This window comes from Ictidomys tridecemlineatus, chromosome 7, assembly GCF_052094955.1.
Source record: "Ictidomys tridecemlineatus isolate mIctTri1 chromosome 7, mIctTri1.hap1, whole genome shotgun sequence".
NCBI classification, from domain to species: domain Eukaryota; kingdom Metazoa; phylum Chordata; class Mammalia; order Rodentia; family Sciuridae; genus Ictidomys; species Ictidomys tridecemlineatus.
The window spans coordinates 108,625,795-108,638,759 of record NC_135483.1 but is presented as its reverse complement, the minus strand read 5'-3'; the positions used below and the strand labels follow the sequence as shown (position 1 = coordinate 108,638,759).

General features: G+C 40.2%; 1 protein-coding gene across 1 annotated transcript in view; it reads left to right on the top strand.

The window, feature by feature from the left end:
• The first annotated feature begins 1,068 nt into the window (after positions 1–1,068).
• Mcm6 (minichromosome maintenance complex component 6) overlaps positions 1,069–12,965 on the top strand; it is a 44,431-nt gene continuing 32,534 nt past the window's right edge. The window contains exons 1-4 of the mRNA XM_005315838.4: positions 1,069–1,263; positions 8,255–8,401; positions 10,475–10,585; positions 11,967–12,216. Coding sequence (XP_005315895.1) covers positions 1,157–1,263; positions 8,255–8,401; positions 10,475–10,585; positions 11,967–12,216 — 615 coding nt within the window. The 5' untranslated portion in view covers positions 1,069–1,156. The remainder of the gene's footprint in view (positions 1,264–8,254; positions 8,402–10,474; positions 10,586–11,966; positions 12,217–12,965) is intronic.

Below are 12,965 nucleotides of genomic sequence, written 5' to 3'. Positions count from 1 at the left end.
GTCTCCTGCCTTGGCTTTATCCATCTCAACCTCAACCTCCCCAATAGCTGGGATTAGAGATATGTCACTGCACCCTGGGGCATTATCATTATTATTTTAGGTACTGGGGATTGAACCCATGAAACTCTACGACTGAGCTACATCTCCAGCCCTTTTTATTGTATTTTGAGACAGGGTTGCTGAAATTGGCCTCGAATATGCCATCCACTTGCCTCAGCCTCCAGAGAAATGGGGATTACAGATATGCAGGTTTTTAATATGCTGGAAGCCTCAAAAAGTATAAGTGGTCCGGGTTTCTCAGGGTCTTGGAGGCTCAGAGAAAAGTACTGGTGAAACACATTTTGAAGTCATCAGCAGCCAGACATTATTAAAGTCAAGAGACTTAAGGTGGTCCCCTAAGATAAGACACCTACAAAGAAGGTTAACTAGAAATAGACAAAGTGCTGCAAGAAAACTAAATGAAGTTAGAAAAAGATGGGAAGGAAAACCAGAAGGCAAGAGTGCATTTTAAGAGGGGGATTAATCAACAGCGTTAACTATTTTGCTGACTTTCTTCTATAGCACCAACCAGGAACTCTACCAACTCCTTTGTTTTAAGGAACAAGTATAGGACAAACTCAGGTTAACAAAGATATTAAACCACACCTCTTTGACTCTTATGGAGGGGGGGATTCTAACTCGTAGTTTACAGTTTATTTCCTCCACATGGACCGCTCAAGGAGGTCTGAATCTTAATCACTCTTCTATTTCATACAGCCTTAATCCTACAGTTCACGTAATATCAGTTAAATGACTTTAAGAACATTTTAAAAACCACTCGGACAAAACTAAGGGCTTTTTTCAGTCTCGAGAAGCCGAAATACCCCCCGGGGCACGATCACACTGCGCAAGCGCAAAAGCAGACCTCTAGCTTTCCGCGTCTTTGCCTTTGGCGCGAAATTCGCGCTCAGTGGGCGGGGCTCTGGGCAAAAACGCCATTCATTGGGCAGGTTTGGCGCGAAATCCCCGAGCTCCTACGCGACGATTGGCTCCAGCCGTTCCGACGAGCGAGGGGGCGGGACGGAAGCGGCGGCGGCGCGCGCAAAGCGGCGTCTAGGGAGAAGCGACTCGTGGCGGTATTGGCTTGGCGGTAGCGGTCCCGCGGTAGTAAGCAGCAATGGACCTCGCAGCAGCAGCAGAGCCGGTAGCCGGTAGTCAGCACTTAGAAGTCCGCGACGAGGTGGCTGAGAAGTGCCAGAAACTGTTCCTGGACTTCTTGGAGGAGTAAGTCTCTCGGCGTGCACCCCGGGCCTCCCCAGCCGCCCGCCTCCCGCCCGCGGTCTCCGGGCCGGGCGGGGCCGTGAGGCAGGCGGGTGTTCCGGAACCTAGGGGGTCTCTAGCCCGGGAAGAGCGGCCCCCGCCCCACCTTGGACTCCAGGCCAGGCCTCCAGGAGGAGCCAGGGACCTGTGGTCTGGTTTCATGGGTTTTTACCTCCTCGATCCCTTGCTCAAACCCCTGTTGCACCCAATGCCTTGTGTTCGGCATTGTGCTTTTATCATTTAATGCTCACAACCTGGGAGTTCGGTGTTTACATGGCCTGGTAACCTTGGGGAAATTCAGGCGCGGTGAGGATGAATACCTGCCCGCTTGGGCCGCTGGGCTCAGTGGGGTCGATGAGAGGCCGAACTGGTCTTAAGTTCTGGAAGACCCCATCAGACCCCACCGCCAGAAACCTGGCGCTGCGGGCGCCGTGGGCTCGCATCACCATTGGAGTCTGTGTTGGATGAAAGTAATGGCGTGGACATTGAGGTTGGGTAGGTGCTCAGGTAGGTTCTTTCCTGCTTAAAAGTAGCTGAAATACCCCCTGTTTGGGGTTGCAGGCTCCAACCGCACCCGCCTTTTAAAGTTGCCTTGTAGGTTCCTGGCTTCTCATAACTCCCCTCCCTAGCTTACACCGCCCATCTTAACTTTTCTTAGTGCAGATACACCAGTGCTCTCCCTAATGTATGAACACTGCTGCCTCGAGAGTGAAGTGGTAAACTCTTTGAAATGTCTTATGAATTTCCCTTCATTTTTTAAAAATTGTAAAATATATATTACATAATTTACTTGTTTAACCAGTTTTTAGCTTGCAGTAAAAAAGTGCCAGTAAGTGTGTTCATTGTACAACTACCACATCCATGACCTAAATGCTCTTCAGCTTCCCAAGCTCTGTACCCACTAAACGGTAACACCCACTCCCTCCTTGTCCTAAGCCCTGGCAACCACACTGTGAATTTGATTTCTCTAAGTGCCTCATATAAGTATGTTGTGTGTGGGGTGTTTTGGTTTTTTTGTGGTGCTGGGGATTGAACCCAGGGCCTTGTGCATGTGAGCAAGCACTCTACCAACTGAGCTATATCCCCAGCCCTAAATATGTTTGTGTATCTGGCTTATTTCACTTTATTTCATTCAGCATAATGTGTTATAGTTTATATCCTAATTTCCACCCCCACCCCCCCAAATGAAGTCTTACTATGTTGCCAGGCTAGTCTTGAACTCCTGGACTCTAGGGATCCTCCTGCCTCTGCCTCCTGAGTGCTGGAATTGCAGGCATGTGCCACCATACCCAATTTTTTGTTTTGTTTAGTACCAGGGATTGAATCCAGTGGTGCTTAACCAATAAGCTATTCTCAGCTCTTTTTAATATTTTATTTAAAGACAGCATTTTACTCGGTTACTTTAGGACCTCGCTAAATTTCTGAGACTGGCTTTGAACTTGCAGTGTTCTTGGCTTCATACCCAGTTAAAATTTAATTTTTTTCTCGAGACTGGTGTTGTATGTATATATCACATTTTGCTTATGTATTCATCTATGAGTGGACACTTGGGTTGCTTCCACTTTTGCTTACTTGAATAATGCTATATTAAGAAGTTTTGCTATACTTAAAACCATCATTTATGGGGCTGGGATTGTGGCTCAGAGGTAGAGCACTCGCCTAGCATGGGCGGGACCGGGTTTGATCCTCAGCACCACATAAAAATAAAGGCATTGTGTTGTATCCATCTACATCTAAAAAAATAAATATTAAAAAGAAGTCATTTAATTTCTGTTTCCAAGATTACATGCCTGTAATCCCAGTGGCTCAGGAGGCTGATGCAGGAGAATCTCAAGCTCAAAGCCAGCCTCACCAATTTAGTGAGGCCCTCAGCAATTTAGCAAGACTTTGTCTCTAAATCAAAATACAAAATAGGGCTGGGCATGTGGCTCAGTGGTCCAGTGCCCCTGAGTTCAATCCCTGGTACCACCACCTCCCCCGCACCCCCCCCCCCAAATGATTTAATTTCTGTTTCTAGCCAAGTGCAGTGGCTCACACCTGTAATCCCAGCTGCTAGGGAAGCTAAGGCAGAGGATTGTGGGTTCAAAGCCAACCAACCTCAGCAATTTATCAAGAACCAAAGCAGCTTAGCAAGACTCAGTCTCTAAATACAATATAAAAAAGGGTGGTTAAGCACCCCTGAGTCATCCTCAGTAACCCCCAACCCCCAATTTTTTTCTATTTCCCTGCTACCGGCAATATTCTTCTCAGTCTGACAACTCTTCATCTTTCAAAGCCCGAGTTGACTATAATCTCATCTACTCCAAAAGCTGATGCAAGAGGATCACAAGTTCTAGGCCAGTCTCTGCAACTTAGTGAGACCCTGTCTCAAAAAAGGACTGGAGATGCAGCTCAATGATAAAGCACTCCTGGTTTCATTCCTCAGTATGGAGGGCCATGGGAGCCCAGCTAAAGGCTCATCTTTGTGAAATTCTGTAAACCTTTCAGGGATCAAGCACCAATCTGTTGTTCCCTTATGCTTCCAGGGTTTCTACCATTTTCCATATATCTTTACCTGTCAGCCACATAATCTGGAATATGTCCCATTCACAATCAAACTTAGCTACCATATCACCTTACAAAGGTCTTCAGTAAATGTTTCATTTCAACACATAATGTATGTGCCTTCACTTTATCTTGTAGCTAGATGCCATGGATAATGACAAACAAGACAGACAGACCCTATACTTTGTTTAAAAAGTCAACTTGCTCTCACAAAACCAATTTTGGTTTGTCATTGCTTATGGAATAGTCCAAATTCTTCCCTCATTTCTAATTTCATTATTTATCATCTACACTTCTTCCCATACCTTCTCTGACTTTCCCACATACTTGCAAACATCTATAACCAGTCTTCTACCACCTTTTTCTCTTTAGTTTTTTTGTCTTTCAAGGCTGAGTTCCAATTCCGTTTTTTTAAGCTCCCTTCAATAATAGTAAATTTATTGTGTGTATGTGTGGTGTTGGATTGAACTTAGGGCTTCACACATGCTAGACAAGGGCTTTATCACTTAGCTACATCCCAGCCCTCTTAAATTTTATTTTAAGGCAGGGTCTCACAGAGTTGCCTGGGCTGGTCTTAAACTTGCAATCCTCTTGTCTCAGCCTCTGGAGTACTTGAGATTACAGATGCCTGCCACACCACACCCAGCTAGATATTGTTTAATGTATAGAAGAATCAGAACATGCTGTATTTAGAGAAGGAGTTGATTTTTTTTTTTCCTCTAAAGTTAACCTGTATATTTTGTGGGTGATGGTTTTTCCTATTTTGTTTGTACTGGGGTTTTATCCCAGGGAAGATCTACCGTGAATTGACACCCCTAACCCTTTTTATTTTCATTTTAAGAATCTTGCTAAGTTGCTGAGGCTGGCCCCAAATTTTTATCCTTCTGCCTCTGCCTCCCAGTTTGCTGGGATTACAGGCATACACTGCACCCAGCTGTTAAAGAGAATAGAAAGTAACTTTGATGTTCTGTTTGGCTTTGATGAGTTTATGTTTTTGCAGTATTGGGAGTTGAACCCAGGGCTTCCCACATGGTAGATAGTACTCTACCTCTGAGCTACATCTGCCCCTGCTTTATTTTGTTTGTATGTGTATTTCCATTTTCCTGAGATCTTAGGCAGTACCATAGTTTTTTTTCCCACCATAGTAAATAGTTTTTTATTGACTCAGCAGAATCTTTATCACAGTTTTTTTTCTTTTTTTTTTTTTATTGGCACATTATAGTTGGGTGGGATTTGTTGTTACGTATTTGTACATACACACAATAGAACAATATAATTTGACCAATATCATTCCCCTGTATTTCCTTTTTCCCTCCCCTAGTCCTTTTCCTCTACTCTACTGATCTCAGTTAAAAAAACAGTTTTCTTGAGAATCTTCCTGTCACCCCCTACCCACTGGCCTTTCTTTTCCTTTTTCCTCTCTAATTTCTATATATGAAAGAAAACATGACCATTGACTTTGAGTTTGGTTTATTTTGCTTACTATAATGTTCCATCCATTTTCCTGAAAATGACATAATTTCATTTTTCTTTATTGCTGAATAAAACTCCATTTTGCCTGGCTATTGTTTGTATTCTTGATGATTGCCATTTTGACTGGAGATGGAATCTCAGTACAGTGTTTTTTGTTTTGGGGGCAGGGAAGGGGTACTTGGGATTGAACCCAGTTACCTTTAACCACTGAGCCACATACCTGGCCCTTTTTTGTATTTTATATTTTATTTAGAGGCAGGGTCTTGATGAGTTGCTTAGAGCCTGGCTAAGGTGCTGAGGCTACCTTTGAACTCATGATCCTCCTGCCTCAGCCTCCTGAGCCATTGAGATTATAGGTGTGTGCCTGGCTTTCAGTGTAGTTTTGATTTGCATTTCCCTAATTGCTAATGATATTGAAAATTTTTTCATGTATTCATTTGCCATTTGTTTTGTCTTTTGAGAAGTGTGCTTAATTAATTTGCCCATTTATTAACTGGGCTAAATTTTTGGTGTTTTTCAAGTTCTTGATATATTTTGGATATTAATTCTTTCAGGTGAGATGAATAGCTAACAAAGATCCTTCTCCCTTTTTATAGGTTCTGCCTTCGCATCTTAATTGTTTCCTTTGTTGTTCAGGAAGCTTTTTAATTTGATACTATCATATTTGTTTATTCTAGGCATTATTTCCTGAGCTTTAGGAGTTCTGTTGACAAAGTTGTTGCCTATGCCCATATGTTGGAGTAACCATAGGGTAAACCATATATGCCCATATGTTGGAGTAAACCATAGGGTAAACTATGGTTCGACCCCCTCCAAGAGTTTCATAGTTTCTGATCTAGTTCCTAGGTCTTTGATCCATTTTGAGTTGAATTTTCTGCAGAGAGAGAGATAAGGATCTAGTCTCATTCTTCTACATATGGATAACCAGTTTTCCCAGCACCATTTGTTAAGAATTCTGTCTTGGAGCTGTGGCTGTGGCTCAGTGGTGGCGCACTTGCCTGGCATGTGTGGGGCACTGGGTTCAATTCTCAGCACCACATATATTAAAAAAAAAATCTATCAACAACTTATAATATATATATATTTTTTTTTTTTTTTTTTAAATTCTGTCTTATCTCCAGGGTATGTTTTTAGCACTTTTGTCAATGACCAGATAACTGCAGATGTATGGTTTGTCTCTGCCTTCTGTATCTTTGGTCTGTATGTTTCCATACTAGTACTCTGCAGTTTTTGTTACTATTGCTCTGTAGTACAACTAAAAGTCAGATATCTTAATACCTCCAGCATTGCTTTGGTTATTCTGGGTTTTTTATTTTCCAAACAAATTTTAGGGGTTTTCCCCATCCCCACCCCTTTTTCAGTTCTGTGAAGAATTTTGTCAGTATTTTAAGGGGGAATTTCATTGATTCTGTATGTTGTTTTTAGTAGTATGGCCATTTTAACAATATTAATTCTACCTCTCCGTGAACATAGAAATCTTTCCATCTTCTTGTGTAGTCTTTAATCAATTTTTTTCTTCAATGTTCTGTAGTTTTCATTGTAGAGGTTTGTCACCTTCTTGGTTAGAATTATTTCTAGTTTTTTGTTTGTTTCACTTTTCAGCAGGGCGGTGCCGGGGTAGCCGGGAGGTACTGGAGATTCAACTCAGGGGCACTTGACCACTGAGCCACATCCCTAGCCCTATTTTGTATTTAGAGACAGGGTCTCACTGAGTTGCTTAGGACCTCTCTTTTGCTAAGGTTGGCTTTCAACTCAAGATCCTCCTGTCTCAGCATCTGGAGCCACTGGGATTACATTAGAGAACTACTAGGATTATCTGCGTGAGCCTTTGTGCCTGGCTATTTTTTTAAAAGCTATTGTGAATGGAATAGTTTTCCTGACTTCTTTCTCAGCAGATTAATTATTGGTATATAGGAAAGCTATTTTTTTAAAAATTTTTTTTCTTTTTGTTGTAGATGGACACAGTACCTTTATTTTATTTGTTTATTTTTATGTGGTGCTGGGGATCGAACTCAGTGCCTCATGCATACTAGGCAAGCGCTCTACCACTGAGCCACAACCCCTGCCCTGAAAGCTATTGTTTTTTGTATGTTGATTTTGTAATCTGCTACTTTGCTGAATTTGTTTATTAGCCCTAGCAGTCTTTTGGAACACATCTCACTTCTGTGATGTTTCCCCCCACCTTAAAATTTTCTTTTGCAGTGTTAGGGATCCAACCCAGGGCCTTGTTCTTGCTAGGTAAGCATTGCACCACCAAGATACAGCTCCAGCCCTTTATTTCTGCTTCTTAAATATGACTCATCTGTCCATTTTCAAATTTCTTAAGGAAGATGAATCTTCTGGTTTTTAACTTGAATTTTTCAGTGTAACATTTTCTGGTCTTAATTTAAAAAACAATATTTTGAAAAAACAGTATTTGGGGCTGGGGATATAGCTCAGATGATAGAGTGCTTGCCTTGCATGCACAAGGCCCTTGGTTCAAACCCCAGTACCACACCCCCCCCCCCAAAAAAAAAAAAAAAAACAGTATTTGTTTTTCTGGGAGTGAACCCAGGGCTTCACACATGGCATACGAGTTCTGCCACATCCGCAGCCTAGAAAATGTTAAATAAATGTTTAAAGTTAAAAATCTAAAGACTCAATTTTCCTACTATTCCAGACATTGTACAAATCACTTTATAGGCATTCCCTCATTTAATCTTTAATTTAATTAGCAATTTTTTGAGATAAAGTGATGTTTTGATTTTTTTAAAAAATAGCATGAAGGAAGTTTAGAAAGGTAAGTAACTTGCCTCAAGTTGCAGAACTGCTAAACAGGGACCTGTCTGATCCTAAAGCCAATAATCTTTAGCCAATTCATTGAATTTTCAGGCATGCTGTGCAGATTCTTATTTACTGCCTGGTTCTTCATTTAAATCTGACCCACATATATCTTCAGATTCCAGAGCAGCGATGGAGAAGTAAAGTACTTGCAGTTGGCAGAAGAGCTAATTCGTCCTGAGAGAAATACATTGGTTGTGAGTTTTGTGGACCTGGAGCAATTTAACCAACAACTTTCCACCACCATTCAAGAAGAGTTCTATAGGTATATTTTTTGTTAATCTTCATTACTTTGAATTGGGATAGAGCCTGGGAAGCCAGCTCCTTTTGGACTGGAAGTGTTCACTTTGAGGCAGAAAGGCAGCTGTCACAGTTATTTCTGTGCAAATAGTAAAGGCAGTGCTCTGAACTTAATGTAGGCCTTTGTGGAGCTAATCTTTTTTTCGTGTTCATTTTGCTTTCTGTATAGTTTTTTAAATAGGAGAACTGTATTTACTTTTTTTTTCTTTTAATTGAGATCATTTGTCACTATGTTGCCCAGACTAGCCTTGAACTTCATGGTTCAAGCATTCTTGCCTCAGACTTCCAGAGCAGCTGGGACTACAGGTATGCACCATTGTGTCTGGCTTAGGGATATCTTTATAGTAATGAGGTTGTGCTTGTTCCCTTGATTAATTTTTTTGGCTAAATCATCTGTATGTTTGTAATCCTCCCACTAATGAAAACCACCATTAGGGTCTACTAAAACAAAGTTTCAAAGGCCTTCCAAGCCTGCAAGTGCAGAGTTTTGTTAAGAATCTCATTGTATTTTTTAATAATATTTATGTTTTTAGTCATAGATGACATGATACCTTTATTTTATGTGGTGCTGAGATCGAACCCAGTGCCTCACACGTACTAGGCAAGCACTCTGCCACTGAGCTACAGACCCAAGAATCTTGTTGTATTTCAATGTCTTTAATAGTATTATTAACATTTTTTTTATGCCATATAAAATTCTTTGAAAACATTTAATGAGTGATATCTATTGGTAGAAATACTATGTTTAGACATTTATGTTTAGTAACTTAGGCTGACTTTTATATATATCACAGTTGGTAGAGTGCTTGTCTGGCATGCACAAGACCCTGGGTTCAATCCCCAGCATCACCACCAAAAAAAAAAAAAAAATTGAGCAGGTCATGGTGGTAGATGCCTATAATCCTAGTGACTTGGAAAGCTGATGTAAGATCTCAAATTTCAGGCAAGAATGGGTACTATAAGGAGATCCTGTCTTGACATTAAAAAAACGGCTGGGGATGTAGCTCATTGGTGAAGCATTTGCTGAGCAAGCACATTGCCCTGAATTCAATCCCATTACCACCAAGAAAAAGGGGCTGAGGAAATAAGCAGCATTTCAGTTTGTTGTGAAAACATGCAGAGGAAAACTAGCATTGACAATCGACAGAAAAATCAGATTGAAGTAGAAGCAGCTGTACCATACCTTGTGTACAAGCCGTGCTTCAGTTTTCTCTCTTGAAAGGAGCTCTTTTTTTCAGAGGGCTTTCAGAACTCACTACTTAAACAAACCAAGCTGCAACAGCCTTTGGGAACTCAGATCAAAAGACCCACTTCAGTTAAATAGAACGTTTCTGCCAGTTTGCTCTCACATCAGGACATAAATTCTTTCCTGTCTTCTTGCAACTTTATTAATCAAGAATGAAACCAATCTGGGTTCGATGGTGTACACCTGTAATCCCAGCAGCTCAGGAGACTGAGGCAGGAGGATCAAAAATTCAAAGCCAACCTCAGCAAGGGCGAGGCGCTAAGCAACTCAGTGAGACCCTGTCTCTAAATTAAAATACAAAAAAAGAGCTGGGGATATGGCTCAGTGGTTGAGTGCCCTTAGTTCACTCCCCAGTACCCACTCCCCCCGCCCCCCAAAAAAAAGGAAACCAAAAATTTACTAGGACTTAGCACACCAAAAAGGATGCTGCTTTACTAGATTGTAAACAGACCAGAGAAAATTCACAGTATTGAGCATAAAACTGGCAGGGTGATTGTTTAGGTTGAGTCACCTTGGATAGACAAGTGATCTGCAGTATGATTGCTTATAATGAAAGACAATAGATAGTCAGGTACAGCATTTTATCTTTGATGTTTCTATTTGTGGTGGGACAACAGAGGATTGAAAGAGGCTCCTAAACCCAAATTAAATAGAAGGTTCCTGCACAGGTAAGTTCCATGGCTTGATTGGAACCAGATGAAATTACTTAGCTGTAGGCAAGCATGAAAAGGGAAAGACGCCTTGCGGGTAGGACTCTAAAATGTCAGTTGTCTGTTTGTTTGTTTTTTCCAGAGTCTACCCTTACTTGTGTCGGGCCTTGAAAACCTTTGTCAAAGACCGAAAAGAGATCCCTCTTGCCAAGGATTTTTATGTTGCCTTCCAGGACCTTCCTACTAGACACAAGTAAGAAACCCTTTGGAAGAAAAGGAATTTACCAGTAGTGTACATGACAGTAATCAGTTAGAAAAGTTGGGAGATTGCCTAAATCTGCTGTTAGTTGGCTTAATGTCACATGAATCACTCTTACTTTGCTAAGCCTCATTTTTCTCATCTGTAAAGTCTTTTGGCTTAGGTTTTCTACCTAAATCATGCAAAAAGATGGATTTGTTGCTGTAACATTTTTTACACCTAGTGGTGACAAGAATTGTTATAGAGAGTATTTATAAATTGCTATAGTACCAGGAGGATACTGGGATATTAGTAGATCACATGCCTAGTATATGCCAAGACCCTGGGTTTGATCCCCAGCCCCATGTATATACATACAAACATAAATAAATATAATACCAGGAAGGAAAAAAGTTTTTCATACACATTTTGTAGAAAGTTGGCTTTTAAAAGAGTTCTATCCAGTTACCCTGAAAGTTTAGTGTTGGAGAAACATGTTTTTCTTTAGAGATGGCATAGGAAGTAAGTGAAGTGAACCAAATGCTTAAGATTGTCACATTTTTAGGGCACCATTTAGGGAATTTGGGAGAAAAGATTGGTCAAGTGATAAAAATGCGAAAACTCAGAACAATTGCAGAAGTGCATGAATCTTACAACACTCTAAAGCTTAAATTCATAACTTTCAACCATCCCTTTAGTAGTTACTTAAAGAAGAAATTTACTGGAAGAAGCTGAAGTGATATGTTTTGAGAACTTAACCTCTCAAAATCACTTAAAAATTATCACATTATTTCACGTAAAATGAATTTATAAGGTAAAGGAAGTGTTTTGAACTTCTAAGTATAAACTATTTCCCCATGATAACTTTGTTATGAAAGTATACCCTTCTTTTTAGCAAATTGTAGGTAAGCAAAAGATGTGTTTGCATATAAAACAATGGGATCATTCTGTTTTACAATTTTTAATTTTTATTTATTTTATTTAGTTTTTTATATTCATTTATATATTTCATGAATGTGTGTGTGTTATATAATTTAGGAATGGGCATGTTCACTAAATTATTTGTCGTTTGATGTTTCCTAAGAAGGATAATTTATCATTGGATACTTTCATTAAAATTAAAAATTGAGGGATTTCCCATACGGAGAAGTTGAGCCAGGCCCAGTGGCACATATCTTTAATCCCACGGGCTCACAGGTGGAGGAGGCAGGAGAATTACAAGTTCAAAGCCAGCCTTAGCAATTTATCGAGGCTGTGTCTCAAAAAAAAAAAAAAAAAAAACAGGCTGGGGATGTGGCTCAGTTGTTAAGTACCCTGGGTTTAATCCCTAGTATAGGAAAAAAAAATTGTAGTTGAGAAGTAGGTATTTATTAATGAAACACTTATCTTTAAACAGAATTCGAGAACTCACCTCATCCAGAATTGGTTTGCTCACTCGAATCAGTGGGCAGGTAGTGCGGACTCACCCAGTTCATCCAGAGCTTGTGAGCGGAACTTTCTTGTGCTTGGACTGTCAGACAGTGATCAAAGACGTAGAACAGCAGTTCAAATACACACAGCCAAATATCTGCCGAAATCCAGTTTGTGCCAACAGAAGGAGATTCTTGCTGGATACAAATAAATCAAGATTTGTTGATTTTCAGAAGGTATTTATTTACTTGTATTTAGACTGGATTCAGTCTATACTATTTAGTAATTCACTCTGGGGCCCTTGAAATAGCTTATTTGTAGTCATTAAGAGTGACTTCAAGGGACTGGGATTGTGGCTCAGTGGTAGAACACTTGCCTAGCATGCATGAGGCACTGGGTTTGATCAGAACCACATAAATGTAAAATAAAGATATTGTGTCCATCTAAAACTAAAAAATAAATGTTAAACAAAAAGTGACTTCAAATTTAAGCCCCAAACTCTTAATGTAAATTTTAATTGTCAGTATATAATTGTGTTTTAAGGGCTGGGGTTGTGGCTCAAGCGGTAGCTCACTCGCCTGGCATGTGTGTGGCCTGGGTTCGATCCTCAGCACCACATACAAAGATGTTGTGTCCGCCAAAAACTAAAAAATAAATATTAAAAAATTCTCTCTCACTCTCTTTAAAAAAAAATTGTGTTTTAAAGTTTAATGACTTAGATTAGAAGTTCCTTCAGATTGTGACAAAATTTGTCAAAAAATAACCAGTAACTATTATTATAAGCCGCATTTAAGAAAGCTTTGGAGGTAGCAACTAAATTCAAAGTTAGTATAAAACTTTGAATTTGGTGGATAGAAAGGGTGAAAGCCTGAGTGAAAATTCAACAGACTAGCATGGAAGCAGTGAGGATTATCATGATTGTAGGAGAAGAGCTGGGTTGGAGATGATCTGAGAGATGATTTGATATGAGGCCTGAAGATACTTA